The sequence below is a fragment of the Embiotoca jacksoni genome, unplaced genomic scaffold (assembly GCF_022577435.1).
Source record: "Embiotoca jacksoni isolate LCO1_2020_lvr unplaced genomic scaffold, fEmbJac1.0.p SCAF_14, whole genome shotgun sequence".
Classification (NCBI taxonomy): Eukaryota; Metazoa; Chordata; class Actinopteri; family Embiotocidae; genus Embiotoca; species Embiotoca jacksoni.
Genome location: NW_027185274.1, coordinates 8,088,296 through 8,107,796, shown reverse-complemented (window position 1 = coordinate 8,107,796; position 19,501 = coordinate 8,088,296). Strand labels below are relative to the sequence as shown.

Here is a 19,501-nt window from a genome sequence, read left to right as displayed (position 1 = left end):
CTAGTGACATCGACGCCACGATGAGGTGAAGCGGTTGTTTTCGTCCCGATGTTTTGAACCAGCTGCCTCTAATCTCAGAGACATCGGCTGTTAGATCTGGATTAACCCGGTGTCCCCGGCTTGCCAGGTATCTTTAGCCCTGTGGGATCGCTGTCGGTCTGAGGGTTTCGTCCCCCGTTTCGTTTTCGGTGAGTTTATCGCCATGTTATCATCGGTTCCCACCAGGCTAATTGCACGAAGGTCGCGCAGCCTGTCGCCGTGCAGCCGCGTCCTCCAGACCAGCGCAAGCGGTGCCGCAAGCCAGCGCATCCGCGAGACACCGGCGGAGACCAATCGCAACCCCATCGTGTCCACCTCCCGGATCTCCAAAAGGGGAATTTTGGCTGAGGAGACTCCTAGTACCAGTTTGAACCCATCGGTGCAGTACCACCACCTCGCCCCTAGATGGCTGTCTAACCTGGAGAACCGCCGCGGCTCCTGGGCGGCTCTGGCCAGCAGAGGGCGCAACAACAACAAGTACTGGGAGCAGAGCGGTGGAGGTGAAGGCCGGGGAACAGGTGGAGGAGCCAGCCGGGCGGGAGTGGCTTCTGTCGGTGTGCTGTCTGCTGCAGCCGTGGCCTTCTGCCTGAAGAAAGACTCTGACACCAAAGGTAGACTTAACCAGCTGTCATTGTGTTGTCTTATTTAGTATAACTTATTTGTCCGTTGTTGATAAATCATTGACTAAATTTCTACAGAGAACATTATAAATTTAAACAATGTTGTAGGTCAACAAATTTCTGCACAATTTCACAAAGCGTCAACATGTATTGTAGTGGTCTGTAGAGTCAGGAGAATATTTGGGGTATAAATTTGACTTCAAAAACTGTCGGGGCATATCCCTACTTTGCTAATGAGTACTGACATTTTTCATATTCTCTGCCTCTGGTTCATGTTTTTTGTATGATTCTGCTTTTTCAATAACAAGGTGATGGTCTTCTGGAGGCAGCGAGGACCAATAACTCTCAAGATGTGGCCAGGTACCTCACACACTCACACACACACTCTCTCTCTCTCTCTCTCGTTTTTGCATGGGGAGGCACTTTTGTCTTTTTTCATTGTGAACCACGTGATTCATTTACTAAGCGTAGTAAGACTGCTTTATGTTTTTGGACCAAATCAAACCTCAGTCTGCCATCATGACAGTGGACAGAGTGAAGGTGAATCTGACTGTTGGGAGGCTTTGAAGCTTTTTGGACATCCATCATGATTCATTTTCATTTTTGTCTGAGACCATATCCAGTAATTCTAATATTATAAACAAAATCAAGCTGGACTACATTTAACATTTAACTCCAAGTATGTGAATAAAGGAACCATGGGTGGATGCATCCAAAGCTGCTCTTTGCAGTAAAATAATGTCCCTTTTTAATGGGACCTGGTTTTCCAGATTTGTATTGCCTTGTATATGATCACAAATCACAAGCTGAAACCAATTTTCACAACAGAAAGCAGGGACAGCTGCGGTTATGAGAGTGCACAGTTGTGTCACCTGTAGCTGTAGTACCACTAATATCCACCAGGTGGAAGAAGAGGACCATCCGTACAGAAGTTCGTGTGTGGAGGTGTTTTCAGGATGGACGTCTCACTCAGATGTGCCTCTCTCGTTTTTCACTGGGAAAAAAAAGAAGCGTATTTCTTTGCATTACTTATATTTATCTTCATTATATCAACAATTTAGGTTTGCCATCTGTCTTGTGAATGATGTTGCATTAGAATATTGAAAATGGCACAGGTACACACACTGTAGTCAGACAAAGGTGTTGACTCTTTAATCTGAACGTTTGTGTGGAGTTCTCTTAGTGACCACAAGATTCTCCAAAAAAAACCAACTACGAGTGTACCTTTGGATACACACAGTACTCACGAATGTCTCTTTTCTCCTGTTCATGCCGTTCACTGTTGGGAAGAACTCCAGATTAATGTGCACATGTGGACGAAGTGTGTTAATTGGGTGCTCTCGAGTGTTGTTGGGCACTTGTATCCACATTCATGTGTTTAAGTGTGTGGTAATCGATGTGTGTCACCATTTGCAGGCTTGGGTTACCTGTGCACATGTGGCAGATGGTGCAGGTGAGAGTGCAGCGAGACAGCCAGTTAGCAGGTCACACGCGTGTTAAGTGCTGTGGTTGCGTTTATAGAAGCGGTAGAGTGTCGGGGTGTGTCGCGAGAGTAGAGGTCTCCTTTCTCAAAAGGGCTCCACAAAATGTGTTGTACAATGCTGGTGAAGACTCACAGTGGGGAGTTGGCATCAGAAGCTGACGTGCTGTCATATATGAGATTGAGATGATATACAAAGCAGGTTCATGTAAGATGCTGAAATTTGGGTTGAAAGCTGCCGGTTATTATAATTTGTGCTGAAATAGAATATTTCTTTATATTATTCTTTTTAGATTATGATTTAGCATTCTTTTGCTCTGTTGGATGAGGCGATGTAGAGGAACACAGGAAACAAGAGGAGGGTGGTGACATTCAACACAGCTCCTTAGCTACAACTGTACTAGAGGTACCGCTACTGTGGTATGGCTTGTAAACATTTGTGCGCTGAAGCGTTTAGATTTGAAAGTTGTTGTTAAAGATAAAGTGCAATGGATACTGGAATTTTGGGACCAATACCTTAATGAGAAAATAAAAAAACAAAACATTGTGATATTGACTCAAATGTGGTTATCATAAACATGTGACAAAGATGTGTAGATGAGGCAGGATATTTTACAGATTCATGATAGAATTTATTGGCCATATCGCCATCAGTGCATTGTAGCAGTGAAATTCACTGGAAATTTTAAATAACCATGAATAAAAATACACAAATAGAACCATTTCTAAAGTATTACAAGCGTTTATTTTGGCATTATATTCCGTAAAACATATTTGTCTTGGACAACATATATGCTGAGCTAGATATAGCTGTAATGGTCCAATGTTGGCCAATAAAATTCCAATAAATTGGAAGGGCTTTTCTTAAATGCAACTTTTCTTCTTCGCAGTAACATTTTAATGACAGCAGAAAAGGCTGTGAAACAGCCTTTATTTCCGTGACACTGTTCTTAACCATTCTAAAGAAATGATTGGAGGCTGCTTCTCTCCCTAAGGCTTGGCCATCTCTGCTATATTAATATTCCACTTTATTTCAAGTCTAGAAATGAATCAAAACCTAAAAAAAAATCTGCAGCTCCGTGAGCCTTTCAACGTGTAAGTATGACTTAACTAACTAACTCCTCCTGATGCAGCACAGTCAATCCGTTATACTTCTCCACCGTCCACATGTTTCTGTTTGGTGAAATGGAGAAAAAGAAAAAAAAAAAAGCTCCGACAACGTAACCTTCTGGTAAAATAACAAGCAGAGAGAGCCGCTCGGTTTCGGCTGCGCCCCCGAAAAGCTCCCATGCAGCTGCGGTGGCGGTGAGCCATTTTCCCTGCCCAAACCCTGGTGGTGCATGAAGACCCGGGCAGTGAAAACGGAGCTGAGTGGAGACCAGCCAGAGGCCACTGTGTTGACTGTAAACACGCACAGTGTCTGCCCGCTCAGCACGAGAGACGACAGACGGATCGCGCGCACGCACACACGCACACACACACACACACACACACACACCGAGAGCGACGTGCCACTCCGGTACCTGATGTCACACCCTCGGGCAAGAAAACTCAACACACACCTGGCTCGAACACGCAGACACGTTAAGTGGCCACGGAGCGAGTGCGTAAAGACAAAGAAACCATGTTTCAGCGGGTGTTTTTTTTTTTTTAACACTTCGAGTCTTCCGATTTAAAAAAAAAAACAAACTCACAATCAGCTGCCGGATTTCTTGTTTTTTTCCCCCGATTTGTTTTAATTCTCATTTGTGAATGAATCTTTGTTCCACCGCCGCGTCGCCATCGGTACGGGCCGGGCCGGGCCGTACCGGCGGCGGGACGGTCTGCCGTGCGCAGGTGTTAATGATGACACCGAAGTATTGTGTTTCTTTCTCCCCATCAGGCTGCTAAAAGAAGGCGTGGACCCAAACCACCGCCACCGCCTCGGTTGGACCGCTCTCATGGTGGCTGCCATGAACCGACAGCACAGGTCTGAACAAGTCGTGTGTTTTTTAAAGCACGTACGTAAACGGTAAATGTCGCGGTTTGGTGCAGACGCAGCTGTCTTGCGCGAGTTGCCCCTGCGAGCATATGTCATCCCGTGTCCCCGCTCCAGTCGGTACAGTTCGTCATCAGAAGTGCAAAGAGCAACTTTCAGACTGACAGACGGTCTTTACCCGTTCCCCCATCTCTCTGTCCAACAAATTCAATTAGCCTCCTGGCCCCCAGAACACACACAACACAGAGAGGGGCTGAGGTTAAGGCCGGGCTAAATCCAATTTACAGGGCTTTTTTTTTTTTTTTTCCCTTCCCTCCATCAGGGCTGTGTGGTCACTTTTTTTGTTAAAGGGCCTCAGGAAGGAGAAGCATAATGTGAGATCTGAATACGAAAATAGCTTCAAATGAGGTTAGTTTAAATCTCCGGGATACAGCTGGTGCTTTGGGTTGGGTTGTTTGAATTCAGGCTGCAAAATCGACACATCATGAATAATTTGTGGTACATTGTGACTGTGATTGCAACACTAGAAAAAGCACCGTTTTCTGTTTTTAAGCATTTCATTTTGAGGTCATTTCAAATTTTAGATGGTAGATTGGTCTAATACTAAGATTTCTATGTCGGCTTATTCATATTGAAGAAATGTATTGATTGCATGAGCAAAGAAAGTTACATGTCAGCATTTTTTTTTTTTTTATATAATCAGTTTATTGTCGTCATCAAGAAAGATGCCAAAAATGTACCACTTTCAGCTAAAATATGAGAATATGCTGCTTTTACGTGATTGTAAATTGAATGTTTTGGGGGATTTTGGACAAAGCAAGTGATTTTGTAGACGTTGTCATGGAGTCTCTGACACTTTGATGAATATTGTTCTCAATTTTCTATCATTTTATAGACAATAAGGAGTCAATTGTAAAAAAAAAAACATATTGTGGGATTAGGTGTCCAAGGAAGCTACTTGATAGATTTGTTGAAAAATGGTCAAAGGATATCCTGCTAAAACCAAAATTACAGACGTGTACTCAAATATAGCAGAACTTTGGCCCTGAAACTCATGTTAAAGCAACTATTTCAAGAAACCAAAGATCCTTAGTTGCGCAGTTGTGAACAGGAATTCTTCCTCTGGCCCTTAAAGTTGGTACATTTAAAAATATCCAAAAGGACAACAGGCTGTGTGACTGATGTGATTTAGAAGTGTGGAAGTTGAGAGTAAATCCCATTTTCTTCCTTATTACGATTAGTTAAGAATTTCCATGTTGAATGAAATGTGTTTCAAATCCAGAGTTGCTCTGGTGGTCTGATGATGACGGGGTGGAACGGTTATTTAGGTTTACGATTTTTAAGTTGGTCTAACTTTGTTGCTAAAGCTCGCAAAACAAACCTCAGGAACGTCAATTTGTTTTTAATCACTTGAAACTTTTGAAAGCCTTTCTCTTACTACTGCTCTGCTTCTTTTTTGTTATTAATGGTGTCCTGTAAGCATTTGGTGCCGGGCGTACTGCTTATGCAAAACGCAGTAAAATGAATCAACCAATCAATCAAGTTGTTGATGAAAGTAGCTGTTGGTTGTCTTCTACTCTCTGGTCTGTAACTAATCCTCACACACAGTCGTTGATCATTTTGTGATGTTTTAGCTGCAGTATATTTTCATATTTACATCACGTGTGCTGAGTGATTGTCGCTGTGTAATGTACTGATGTGGTTCACATTGTGTTTAATGACATGATGTGTCTCTCTGTGATTTTTTTTTTTTGGATACAAATTTAATAGGATGCGCGTTTGTGTCTTTTCCCGCCGTCTCTGTACATGTGTGTCACGGCGCTGTGTTTTGTGCGTGTGTGTGTGTGTGTGTGTGTGTGTGTGTGTGTGTGTGTATGTGTTATGAGTGCTATAACTCAGCGAGACAGTGACACTCCTCTGTGTTTAATCCCGTCCTCCAACCCCCCAGTGAGCCGTCACTGCTGCAGGCAAGACAGAACATCGGTTCACACACATCAGTCACACACCTCTCTCGCTCTCTCACTCTCTCTCCGCACAGACACACACTCTCATCCACTCACAAAACATCCACACACACACACACACACCGAAGTGAGGAGACAGGGGGAGTTTATACCAAATATCTTGCAGGCCAACTGCCTATTACTCAGCCACACACAACTTTATTTGCAGCCGTTAAGTGAAAACACAGGGAACATTACTCATGAACAAGGTCTAGCCTGTAGCTACAGCGTCAGTATGGATCTCACTGTTGAATTATTCCACCTCTCTCTTTCTCTCTCTCTCTCTCGCAGTGCGTTTATATTTTCCAGGACCAGAAGCGGTGATTTTCGTTTCAGGAGACGGACAGATTTCAGCACCTCGGTAGTTCTCGGGACTGTTTCCAGTCAACTGTGCTGAGGGGTCGAGGCGTGTCTGTGTCTGTGTGAGAGAATCAGGGGTGGAGCAGAGGGGTGTGCGGAAGAATTAAGGGTGAGACGTTGGGGTGGGGGGGGTGGGGGGGGGGCGTGTGTTTGCTTAGCTTTGATGTGACGCTAAATCGGGGAGGCGCAGGGCCCGGCCCTCTGTTTGCACTCTTTAACGCACAATACCCATCTCCATCTCTCTTTCTCTCCCTGCGTCCCTCCCTCGCCGCATTCACGCGCACAATGAGCGCTCAGCCGAGTGTGACGCCTGTTGACCGTTCCGACCTGTCGGCCGAGGGACTCGATGGGAGGCGAGAAGCGAGGGAAAGCGGAGGGATGATGGACGGAGGGGATGAGTGGCTCGTCGGACGAAGAAGAGGGAGAGAAGAGTTCAGCGGGGGGGGGGGGGGGGGGGGGAGAGAGAGAGAGGGGCTGATGTGGAGTGGGATTACGGATTTGGGAGCGGGATTAGCTGGACTAGCTAGCTCCTGGGGAAATATTATCATCGTTCGGTCACGATAGATCATGATTGAGATGGTAAGCAGTCTGGTTCAGTGACAGAATCAGGAACCATATATGGAATTGAATTGTTTCTACCAAGTTTTCTTCACATTATACCAAAAAAAAAAAATCATACTCTGGACACTGATAATGTCATGAACAATGACTTCAAGGGGGTTCTAACCTACGCAAGATAAATATCATATGGATTTCATGTAATTATTGTCAGCATATGTAAACTGTTACGGTTTTCTACAAGTAAAGTTACATGTCTATATAAGAATACTGTTCTTTGATATTATAGCTACATACCAGCCTTGCAACAGTTGAGAGAGTTATTGGTGTAGAAAGTTGGACATGAACTTCACCACTTTGCATCACCTATTTAACAGAGAAGTAACAGAGTTCAATTGAATAATCAAGCTTGTTAATTGATTTAAAGGAGACCTGTCTTTGACTATTTACAATGTACAGAGAAATCCATTTGATAATGAGGAGCATTGAATTTACATTTTGACCAACTTGGTTATTTGGCCGAATAATAACTGAGTGCAGTGAACCTCTCTCCCTGGCATCTCTCTGACCCCAGATGTGCACCAGGTGAGGTGGGGGTCAAAGTGAGGTCCACCGCCTGGGCCAGGTGGTCAGAGACATGGATGGTCAGTTCGGCTCGGGTGTCTATTAAAGCACGAGGGCGACGGAAGTGTCTGTTTCCTGTCGTCCCTCCGGGGCCGGATTGGAAAACCAACACCGGCCCCCGGCTGTAACACCGGTCACCTGCCGGGAGAGCTGAGGCCGAGCCGGAGGGTTAAATCTCCCGCTCGTAATGTGTCACACCATGAGAGGTCACAACTGTTTGATAGAAAAGCAGTGTGGGAGAGGGAGCTGTAACTGGGAGGTTCAGGCCTCCGTTGAAGTGTCCTTGAGCAACACGCTGACCCCTTCTGAGCTCCAGGTGGGATGCAGCTGAGCATAATCAAGTTAAGAAGAATTTAGATACAAGTGACACTCTTAAACCTCTGGACCAGAAGAAAATATATATATATATATATAAAAAAAGGAATCCATAAAACAATATTATTATGTATTATGAAAGGCCCAGCTAGATCGGTTGTGTGTTTTGTGATGCATAAATCCAAGAGTGGCACTAAAGTTGGAAATTGCTCTCTTTATTTAACTAACACACATTTTGTTTATATTTATTTTATAAGATAATTATGTAATTTGCAGATCATTATTTGTGTGTACCTTTAAGATCGTATCAGGAAGTCTTTAATTGTAACTTTTTGACCAGCCTTTTAAAACGGGAGGTTAAACCTAATTAACCTCTGCGTGCCTTCAGTTTGGCCTCAAATTAGTGCTGCAGCTCTCCTCCTAAATGTCCCAAATATAGTTAGCCACTTGATCATCAGTTGATTAGTAAAACTATTAACAGTTTTCAAAAGCTCATTAGTTTTAGTACTGTCCTGTGTAATTAAATCTCCCTCTCTTTCATCTTTGTATCTTGCACTTCCCTCCTTTCATCCACTCCTCCTCCTCCTCCTCCTCTTCCTCTCTGGAGTTTTCCTCTCTTTATCTCTCCGTGTTTACCTTTCTTATGCCATTAACCCTTTTCTCACCGTCTAAATTTCTTCACACAATCCTGCCCAGCCTCGTGTGACCAACCCTGTGTGTGTGTGTGTGTGTGTGTGTGTGTGTGTGTGTGTGTGTGTGTGTGTGTGTGTGTGTGTGTGTGTGTGTGTGTGTGTGTCTCATAGGATACATCGACGTGTTTGTAGAAGTGCTTGCAAGGGTGAGAAGAGAGCCCTCCGTGGGTCATGGCCCCCCACTGCCGCCCCCAGCCACTGTGATACAGTAACAAAAGGGGACCCCCCGATAGTCCTTTATACCCCCTCAACAAGGTCACACACAAAGACCTGGCCAGAATGTTCTCAGCCTCGCTCTCCCACAGGATGTTCTCTGGTGGCGATGAAAACTGCCCACCTATCGGATTTTCAGGATATGAACACAGATGAAGAGGACAGTCGACTCTACTGGTATTTCGAACAGACATCTGTACCAGATTTAATTTATACCTGAAATTATTTCAAATTATTCACCAACCATTTTAATATCGTATTGATAGTTTCAGTCACTTTTTTTTTTTAACAAAAGTTTCTTGCCCCAGCTTCTCAAATGTGAAGATTTATTTAATTTTTTTAAAACATCATTTTTCGCTCTGTAAAATTACAAAGGGCATTTTTCAACAAAAAAAAATGTATCTACATTTTCATGAGAAAATAAATTGCAGATTAATCTTTGGTGGAAGAAATATTGCATCCTTATGTCAATGTCTTGATTGATGCTGCAAATATGATTTGATTTCTAGTTTTGGTAAATGTTTGTTTTTAAATTTCTGTTTCGATATCTTTATATTTTCCTTTTAAATCGGTACTTGGTTGTTGCTGTAACAAGTGAGGATGTTTAATTTCACCAAGGTTTTATATCAGATCGGTTTTATGAAGCCGCTCCATCACTCTTGAGATCATTTCTCCTGTCGATACTCATTTCAAGAGCACCGATTCTTCTCTGGAGGCCGTAGCCTAAAAAAGGAGCCCACTTCATCCTCGTATGAATAATCATTTTTCTCCATTTAAGCCCTTTCAGGCCTCCTCTGTACCCATTTAGCCGAAAATGATCCATCACTCCCTCCCAGGCTGCGTTACTTGCTCACAGGTTTAATGGCGGCGGCGGCAGCAGCGGAGGATTGGCAGGGTTCATGTTTCGGCCACCGCCTCTCTGCTTCTCTCTCTCTCTCAGTCGCCACGGACGAGCTGTGTAGTTCTGGCGTGTCTGTGTGGACATGTCTGCGTCTCAATGTCAAAGCCATCGCTCACGTCCACGGCGGTCCGTGTGTGTGTGTGTGTGTGTGTCTGTGTGTGTGTGTGTGTGGACGTGACAGTGTGTTCTGTAGGCGGAGAGACGGTACCTGGAATGTCCGCTGGGTCACAGTGAGTGGTGTTGCCGAGGAGTGCTGGTGTTTGTTCTATAAGGCGGTACGCTCCAATGAAGGACTACACACAAACACCCTCTCCGTCACACGGCCCCCCCCCCCCCCCCCCCCCAACAGTGCCGGAAACAGTCCCCGACCCTTGCCCCCTCAGTGTGCACATACGTACATGTTACGAGGCAAGACAAATGTGTAACGAAGGAGAGAAAGAGGGAAGTGGCCATTGGGGTGTATCCACCATAACGGCACAGAATAGATGGACGGGAGTCAGGTGGAAGCGTCACCGTCACTCGAGCAATATCGGATATTTGCATGCGTTTGTTTTCGAGCTGTGAGGATGGGGGTGGGGGTGGGGACTTTGTGAAAAGGTCGAGGTTATGTTTGGTGATGTGAAGGAAGAAAGTGGATTGTTGATTCCAAATCCTCCTTCCAGTAAGAGAGCTAACGACGGCCTCGGATGACTACATCGTTGCGTGCTGGGTCAGACGTCGTGCACGCGTTTGATTCGACAGAAGACGCAGTGACATGACAGAGATTTGTCAGTCTCCGGTACCATGTTCTGATGTAGCTATCCGTTTAATATCTCTGTCTGTATTGGGCCATTGTGGGCAGTGTTGTAAACGAGAAGGCAGCTTTAAGACGATATTGTTTTTGTCATGTTTTTGCATGGGAGGCGATGAACCTGTTTTTGTTTTTAATTCACTGGATTCACCAAAAGACGAACATCTTCAGATACTTAAACAGTTTCTACATCAAATGTCCAATGAATTTCCAAAGTCACGACATTTTGAGACAACAAATAACAATCGACAAACATATCGTGACAGAGAATTTGATCCACATCGCTGAACACCTGGACTCGATTATATCTTAAAACAGCCTTCCTTAGTCTCGGGTATTCCTGCAGGAAAAAAAACAAAACAAATCCCCTGTCGCCCAAAAAACTAACCAATAAAGATGTTCATGGGACACCAAAAAAATACAACGAAGGATAAATTATTATTATGAATTGTTTAATGTCACAAACTGAAGAATATGATATCATTCCAGTGTAAAATGTGTTTTGCTTTACGCGCCGAGCGAGCAGTTTTCATTGAAGTGATTGGGCGACATGTTAAAAGTCTGATATGCAGTTCTTATAATACGTCTCATCCTTTTGAAATACTGGACTATCACTGTGTAAAAGCTCGTCTGTGTGCATGTCTGCATTTCTAAAAAAAAACAAGGTTCAGGATTATTATACGTGTTTAAATGTGTAATTAAATTTTTTTTCTTTTGTTGTTTTCCAGTGTGGTGAAGGTTCTGCTCGAAGCCGGCGCCGACCCAAACACTGGAGATCACTTCAACAACGTTTACGACACGTCACGGGAGAAAGGCATCCACTCACTGGAAGGTGAATATATAAAAAAAACAACTATACGTGTTTGTCACACGTGTGTTTGTTTGTGTGTGGTCGTTGTCTTTATGAACCTAAAGTGTTGAACCAGATATTATTATCTGTTGTTATTATTATTATAATCAGACATTATAATTTGCATAAACATTTGCATTCATGTACATGTTTGAATTGTGTGTTTATTATTTTATATGTTCTGTGACAAGTAGTGTGTGTTTTATTTGTTTGTTTTTTTCTGAGCTGCACAGTCGCACACAAACACACAGGCACAGTGACACGCACACACACACACACACACACTTTACCCCCCCCCCCCCCCCCCCTCCACCCTCCCGTCTGTGTTGGGTTTCTGCAGACATATTTATATGGGATATGTATATTGCAGACATTTATATGGCTGTCAGGTTTGGGTCCACGTGGGGCCGGCGTAGCGTGGGGAAGCGTTTCCCAGATGCACACTGATGGATGGGTTAGGGGGGCCTGTGTGACGCTTTATTGGGTTAGCTATGATTATCCCGCCCTGTCTCTCTCTCTCTCTCTCTCTCTCTCTCTCTCTCTCTCTCTCTCTCTCTCTCTCTCGCTCACACTCACACACACACACACACACACACTGCAGAGAGAGACTGTCAGAGAGAGAGAAAGGAAAAAAGAGTGGGACGGATGGAGGGAGGGATGAAGGGAGGGGAAAGACTGATGAGGTAAAGAAGAAAGAAAAGAGAGAAGCACTGCAAGAAAAACCAGGGATGAAGAGAAGAAGGATAAAGAAGGAGGAAGATGTGGATGTTGAGGGGGTGATGGAGGGAGACGGGGATTGAAGGAAATGGGCAGCATGATGAGGGAGAGGAGAGGAAGTCAGGAAATGGATGAAGCAAAGTTATTGGGATAGAGAGAGAGTGGGCAGGGAGGAGGGAGGAAGTGATGAAAGGAATTGATGGACACCGAGGAGGAGCGGAAGGAGGCGGCGGAAAAAATAAGAATGGATGATGCGGGAGTGGCACGAGATGAGTGCTCTTATGAAAAAGAAAGTAAGGAGAGAATGATAGAGTATCTCCATTATTAGTAAGGAGCACCCCAAAACAGAACTCGTATAATTCCCATCGTGTCGAGCTAAAATTTGTGAAAATGAACAAGTCTCCCAAAGCTGGAAACAAGAAAAATAATGTTGTAGAGGCAGCGTTACACTTTCTGGAGCTTCAACATTGACTGTGAATAGATTAAAGAAAGTAGCAGAAGCAAGCGCTTCCAGTTAAAGTAGCTTTCTTCAGCTTCAGGGAGTTTTACCGTTTCCAGACTCAAATCATAACTATCCTCTTTACATCTATGTGGAATTAGTGCATTTTCTCAAATTCATTTTGGGTCTAAAAAAATATATATCTTGTTTTTGGTTTGTTGTTTGTTTTTGGCAAATCTCTGTCTTTCGAATGAACAATGGTCCCAGCAGACTTTTTGTGTAATGTTTTTTTTTTTCTGTAACCTTTTACACTTATATTATAAGCAGACTGTAATCTGTCTCGTGTCTCCACGTCTCCGTGCCTCTCTACAGTCCTGGTGTCCAGAGAGGATGAGTTCAGCAGCAGGCTCAGCAGCAGGGCTGGTTTCCGTGGCTGCACGGCGCTTCACTACGCAACACTGGCCGATGACCCCCATACCGTCAGCATGATGCTGGAGGCCGGTACGTTCACCCATCAACACCACCACCACCACCACCACCCCACCCCGACCCGTCCTCTCGTACCCCACCTTCAGGTCTGTGGTGGACCTCAGAGTAATTATCGAGTTATTAGAGGCGTAAAGACGATCAGCAGCCTGCACATATTTTGAAAAGCTGCTCTGCAGTTTGACGCCTCTACCGTTCAAACAGTTCAAATCTTTAGTTTTGATGTCAAAGTGGAATTACTGATTGACAATAATCACATTTTGTCGGCCATTCGGTGTTCCCGCCTTCACCGTGTCTCGCATTTATATAGACACAAAAGGGGGAAAGTGGATTGAGGGTTTTTGCAATTCTGCTTAGTTAGTCTGCGTTTTCCTGAGGCTGAACTCGGTCACCTGAACTTTGTCAGTCTCCGCTAAACAAATCTTACAGACCTCGATTATATTTTTCCACTGGAGGGAAAAGTCTGCGCGGTTTAACATAATGGCTTCGTCTGTTATTAAGATGAGTAAAGATCAAGTAATTAAGGCCTCAATTTACGGTTAACTTGTGTATTAGATCTGCTAAAGAGGTTATGTTTCTATGTTTCTTCATCACTTGACATATTTCAGTGATCTTGGTGGAAAGTCAGACCAACGGACATGAAAGGACGGGTTTACTTCTGGTGCCATTTAAAGAGGCTTTTATCTTTTGATCGGCACAATGTGGGGCGCAGAAATGAAATTCAAGCCACTCTCGTTCTGAGCTGAGTTTCTGGCGGAACATTTTGTTGCCCCGCTCTGACACATTTCATCCAGGTCTCTCAATCTAGTTGACTCAATTATTATTATTATTATTATTATTAATAGGGCTGCCACAAAGAGTCGACTAAGCGTTTATCGACAAAAAAAAAAAAAAAAAAAGTCTCATTTGACCATGTTTTCATTAGTCGTTCAGTTATAGGAAGAAAAAAAAACATTGAAACTGCGTTCTTTTTAGAGACGTCGCAAATAACTTAATCATTTTAGTTATCGTCTCCATCAGTTTTAAAAAGCTTTCTATGCATCATCACTAAAACGCTTCCACCGACGATTAATATAGACTTTTACAAAACTCATCTGAAATTGATCACTAGTTCATCCCCCATCGGCCCCCATAACACTCGCACCTGTCATTGACTCAGCTCCACCAGCACGCACGCATGCACGCGCACACACGCACACACACGCACGCACGCACGCACGCACACACACCCTGGGGCAGAGTATCCCCCTCAGTTTCCAGGCGAGCAGCTCTTAAACAAGCGAGGCCTCGTTGAACTGTGACCTCCACACAGAACATGCCCTTGGGGTAACTCCACATCCACAGGAAATGTGTGCGTCTTTGTGTGTCAAATTTTTTTTTATATATGTGTGAGCATGTATGTTTGTGCACTCAAACTTATATTATTGATTCGATTTAAATATTCATAAATTCATTTTTGCTTTTATCCGTCTGAGACCCTTGTTTTAGTTCGTACACACCTTTCTGAATCTTTGAAGTTTCTAGTTTTTGCTTTTTAGACTGATTAGTTTTTTTTTTGTTTTTTTTTTTATAAAACACAACATTTTCGTATCAAACCATTACTATACACACACACACACACACACACACACACACACAAGCTTATATTAATGTCTTGTTTATGTTTATGATGGATGGTGCATCTGCTCTGTCTGCCTGTCTCTCCCGTCTCACCCCTGCGTCTGTAAGCACTCTGAACGCTTAAACAAATCACCTCATCTAACTCGATCAAATGTTCTGCAGGCGCATTTTTGAATTAAAAAGGTAAGAAATTTCACGAAGCACAGACATTTGTTTTAAGATAATCAGATTAAGGACGGGGTCGGTTGTAACTCGCCCGACTGGGCCTTTGCTGGGTCGGCGCCACCATCACGGCCAATGACAGTCAGGACGTCACGCGCTCTCCGTCACACACACTGCTGTGTGAATGGGCGCATAATTAGAGACTTTTATCAAAGTTTTTCATGCGTGTTTGATTATTCTGGACAAAGCTTCTGTCATTTGTCTTTTTCTTTAATCTCTTTGTAGCCTCCTCTTCATCTTTTTTTTTTTTTTACTTCATCACAAAACATTATGAACTGCTGTAGCTTCAGGACATCTCTGTGTGTGTGTGTGTGTGTGTGTGTGTGTGTGTGTGTGTGTGTGTGTGTGTGTGTGTGTGTGTGTGGCCTCTCTGTTTGTGTATCATCATCCTTCCATGTATGTACACACTGCATGTGTTTATAGACTTGTGTCTGTCCTGTACCTTGTTATTTCCCCTGTGTTTGTGTGCATCCATGCCCCTCTACTAGCCGTGGGTTTGCTCTTTTGGCCTTAGCCGGCCCTCGACTCGCACGTCCATCCATCACGGTCTCCAGGCGCCACCCTCGGGCTCCACTTTGCCCCACAGTCCCTCACCCTACCTGCGGAGGTTCTCTAGCTTCTCCCCAGGCGCCACATCGGGCCTGTGGCCAGAGGCATTGAGTAATGGACGGCTCCGTAGGTGGTAGGAGGCCAGAAGAGACACACACACACACACGCTTGTAGACACACACAATAATGACAGACAGACAGACACAGAGACACACACACACACACACACACACACACACACACACACACACACACACACACACACACACAAAGACCAGCAGGGGCTCTCTCCCACCAGCTGCACTGAAAGAGAGGGAGGAGGAAATAGGAAAAAGGAGGGGACTCCTAATAGGCATAACTAAAGCACTCCTAATGAAGGGATCCTGTGTGTGTGTGTGTGTGTGTGTGTGTGTGTGTTCGCTCGATCGCGTGCACGCGTGTCAATGTTCAGCTGGTGTGTGTCTGTTTGTGTGACTGTCGTTAGTGTTGATCCTGTTATAAAGTGCTATGGCCCAGAGGGTTGGCCTGATATTAAAGCCCTAAATGATGCTATTTATTATGTCGTGTGTGTGCATGTGTGTGTGTGTGTGTGTGGTGGGGTACTTTATTGCTTTCTTCCCTCCTGTTTTGGGAGGGGGAGGGGAGGGGGGGTTTAGTGGTGTATTGTTGTTAGGATCGATAGCTTTGTGAGCAGGTCACGAAACTTAGGGGTTTATCGATAATCATCACAGTGATTATTAGTCTCTGTGGTCGGTGCTCAGAGCAATAGGAACAACCATCACCTGTATTGATTGCATACAGTTTTTTCAGAGGAAAAAGTTCACACTGGTGTTGTGGTTCTTGGTGCTCATCCAACATCCCGGACAAACAGCGCCGATGTCACACTTTTTGTTTCTTTCTTTTTTTTTTAAATATCTACCTTATGAGCTGTAAAGTCAGAAAGGAGAACTTAAAATACCCCCCAATAGATTCAGTTTGAATATATTGTTCAGGCTAGTGAGTGAGTTTTGCCACAATTTGTTTGTGATTTATTTTAATCCTGTATTTTTTAGATTTTCGTGTATATCTCTGCCAATTTATGAAAGTTGGCTTTCACTCCACTGTTTTCATTTCCTCTCCTGAGTGTCAGCAGAATCTTAAATAGCTTTCAGGCATCAGACTACGTTGTCACAATTCACAGCTTAAAGTTGAAGTGTTTGTTGTCCACACTGGTAAATGAATACATGATTATATCTGGGCATTGTTTGAAACCGACAGTACAACTGCCGACTTTTCATCATTCCAAACTTTGAGGATAATCAACACATTTTCCTGCAAAACATGTTAAATATCCAACTTAGCGTAAATACACAAAAGTCTAAAATTGCAACATTTTTCTATAAAAGCAGAAACTAATGACAGATTGAAGTAATGTAGAGTACAGATGTGATTGAGCATTCACCCTGACAACAGCTGTGTCCGAAATCATCAATCAAATTATGTGTTTTATAAATAATATAAATACCTGAAAAATGTTACACTCTTAACGGAAAAAAAGTACTACTTTCTGCGAACAATCCCACAATGCAGTGTGGCAAATGATGAATCCAAAGTATAACGATTAGTATAAAATCTCCCAAATCTTACATCACCTCTCACTGTTGAATGAGGTATTTATTGAGTGTCCAGCAGTGAACACGGTGGTGATTTCGGACACAGTCAAAGTTAAAGTTCTTTTGTTCTGCTCTGGAGTCAGACTAGCTGCTTGGTTAAATTTGCTAAGAGCACCTTTGGTCATTGAGTTTGACTTTTTAAAGACCCTTTGTTGATTTTTCTCTTTCAAAATTTGAGTGCATAACAGTTTTCAGACACTTAGTTCTCTGAAGTGATTTTGGTTCCTACCAGAACAGTGTTGAGGTTTGTCTGTCGGGAATCTGGAGTCGACAGAAACTACGTGTTTGTATGTAGCGTGATGACTTGTCACTCTCTCTTACAGCACAAGTGCTTTTCCGAGGTGTAGCTGATTTCGCAAAAAAAGGAAAAAAACAACTTTCCACTATTTATCGCATTTTATCCATGAGTGCATGTGATGTGATGGAAACATTCACTTGTTCATGTGGAGGCACGCGTGTGTGTCGGTGACTCTGGGCTGAGAGTGGCAGCACAGGTCGGGGCAGAAGGCACTGCTAACCACCCCGACTGACAAGCCCACCACCGTCCAGCCCTGGCAAACTTCACCCGCACTGTGACATTATGTTTCTCTCTCATTTATACTGCGACCCTTTAAAGATCATTCTTCCTCCGTTTAACCCCTCCTGCTGTGTGTGTGTGTGTGTGTGTGTGTGTGTGGAGGAGGAGGGGGGGGGGGGGGGTTATGCCTCAATGGCCCCCAACCTGCAGAAACCTGCAGTGTGTGTAGATTGTATAATAGTGCGGCGCGTTGGTGTGCGGGTGTAGGGGTCAAAGTGTGTGTTATTGCCACGCGTTGCGGATATGAAACCCCCTACAGGGTCATTGCGTGGCCCTCCTACTTCACCACAGTTAGCCTCAGTGACCCCTGTGACCTTTCACCCCTAACCTCACTGTCTTGATCGACGTTTTGACCCTCCTGCAGAGGAAGTGTGAGCATATTCTTGCAGTACTTAAAACGTGTGTGTGTGTGTGTGTGTGTGTGTGTGTGTGTGTGTGTGTGTGTGTGTGTGTTCACTTACATACAGGTGCCAACCCCCTGCAGACCAACGGTTTGGGACACACTGCTCGGGCCTATGCGAAGGAGGGGGAAGTGAGCACAGTACTGCAGCAGTGGGAGGGGAAGGTACGACACGCTCCTCACAGACACAAACATTCATTTTGTTTTGCTTCCGTACAAACTGTGCCGAACATAGAAGCAATTAAACTAACATTAGTTTCTGTGCTCAGATGTTTCGATGCTGTACTTGTTTCCTTTGGCCTGGTCTGAATGACTCCACATTTTACTCAGCTGACATCTGTGTCACTTCCTCACACAGACACACACTCCTCAGGAGGTCTGTGTGTGTCCGCTGACTGACTGACAGATGCTTTCGAGTATTAAAGTTGAGAAAGCTGGTGAAGGTTAACTGGGGTTAAAAACTGAGCCAGGTTATTGATCAGTATGATATAAAGAACATATCATGACATAAGACATAATCTAGACTGTTTGTTTTCATATTTTCGTACACAGTAGCTTTCTCCTCTTCTTAAATGTGAAAGTTAATTAACAACACTGATTTCAAATGAATATGTAATTAGCTATTCTCTGCGTGTATAGTGATCATCTTTTAAACAGACAGATAATCCGAGACCGAAAGCGCTGAAGTAAAATTATTTATAAATAAATGGACATTTCAGAATGCAAACTGTCAGCTGTTATTATTCACGATGTTAATGTTATAAAATATGTTAATAAATCACTTTCTATCGTCACTCTTTAAAGGATGACTTTTTTTTTTGTCTATCGGTGACTTTTGCTTTATAAAACTACTCTCTGAAGATCGTGAAAATGAAATATGTTGAAGTCTGTGGAGCTTTTTGTACACTATAGTATCCATATTTTTTTTTATTGAAGAAACATGTCACTCACTGTAACTGTGTTTCTCGTAGATGTGTTTTCAATAGTTTTTGGTCTGCAATGGAGCTCTATGGCACAGAGAAATAAGCTAAATCAGGTTTTGGATACAAATACAACACTTGTTAGTCAAATAAATTTTGGTCTGGTTTGATCTTTTCATGGAATTCATCAACAGGAAGAGAATTGTTGAATTATTCCTTGAAAACACATCTGTTCAGTGACACGAGCTGAAAGTCTCCTTCCTATTGTTCAGCAGTCTTGCTGCATGAACACCGTAAAAGTACAGTAACAAACAAAAGAAACCACTTCTCTTTTGTCTAATAGTTTCCAGGATAGGTCTTTTTTTTTTTCTTTTTTTTTTTCCTGATAAAACTTTGATAACAAAAATGTGTTTGGACAAGTTGGAATGAGGTCAGGCCCGAGATTTCATGGAGTTTTCACTGAAAAAAGCTCCAGCACAGCGCTCACTGCTCAGCT

At 43.5% G+C, this 19,501-nt stretch overlaps 1 protein-coding gene across 2 annotated transcripts in view; it reads left to right on the top strand.

Moving 5' to 3' along the window:
- The first annotated feature begins 36 nt into the window (after positions 1-36).
- The window catches only part of clpb (ClpB family mitochondrial disaggregase), a 34,656-nt gene continuing 15,191 nt past the window's right edge, over positions 37-19,501 (top strand). Inside the window, exons 1-6 of one of the 2 annotated variants that reach the window (XM_069147806.1) lie at positions 38-650; positions 968-1,019; positions 4,022-4,108; positions 11,302-11,405; positions 12,952-13,080; positions 18,153-18,250. In XM_069147806.1, the coding sequence (XP_069003907.1) occupies positions 203-650; positions 968-1,019; positions 4,022-4,108; positions 11,302-11,405; positions 12,952-13,080; positions 18,153-18,250 (918 nt within the window). In that variant the 5' untranslated portion in view covers positions 38-202. Of the gene's footprint in view, positions 651-967; positions 1,020-4,021; positions 4,109-11,301; positions 11,406-12,951; positions 13,081-18,152; positions 18,251-19,501 lie in introns of both variants that reach the window. The other variant, XM_069147807.1, reaches the window with a different exon arrangement.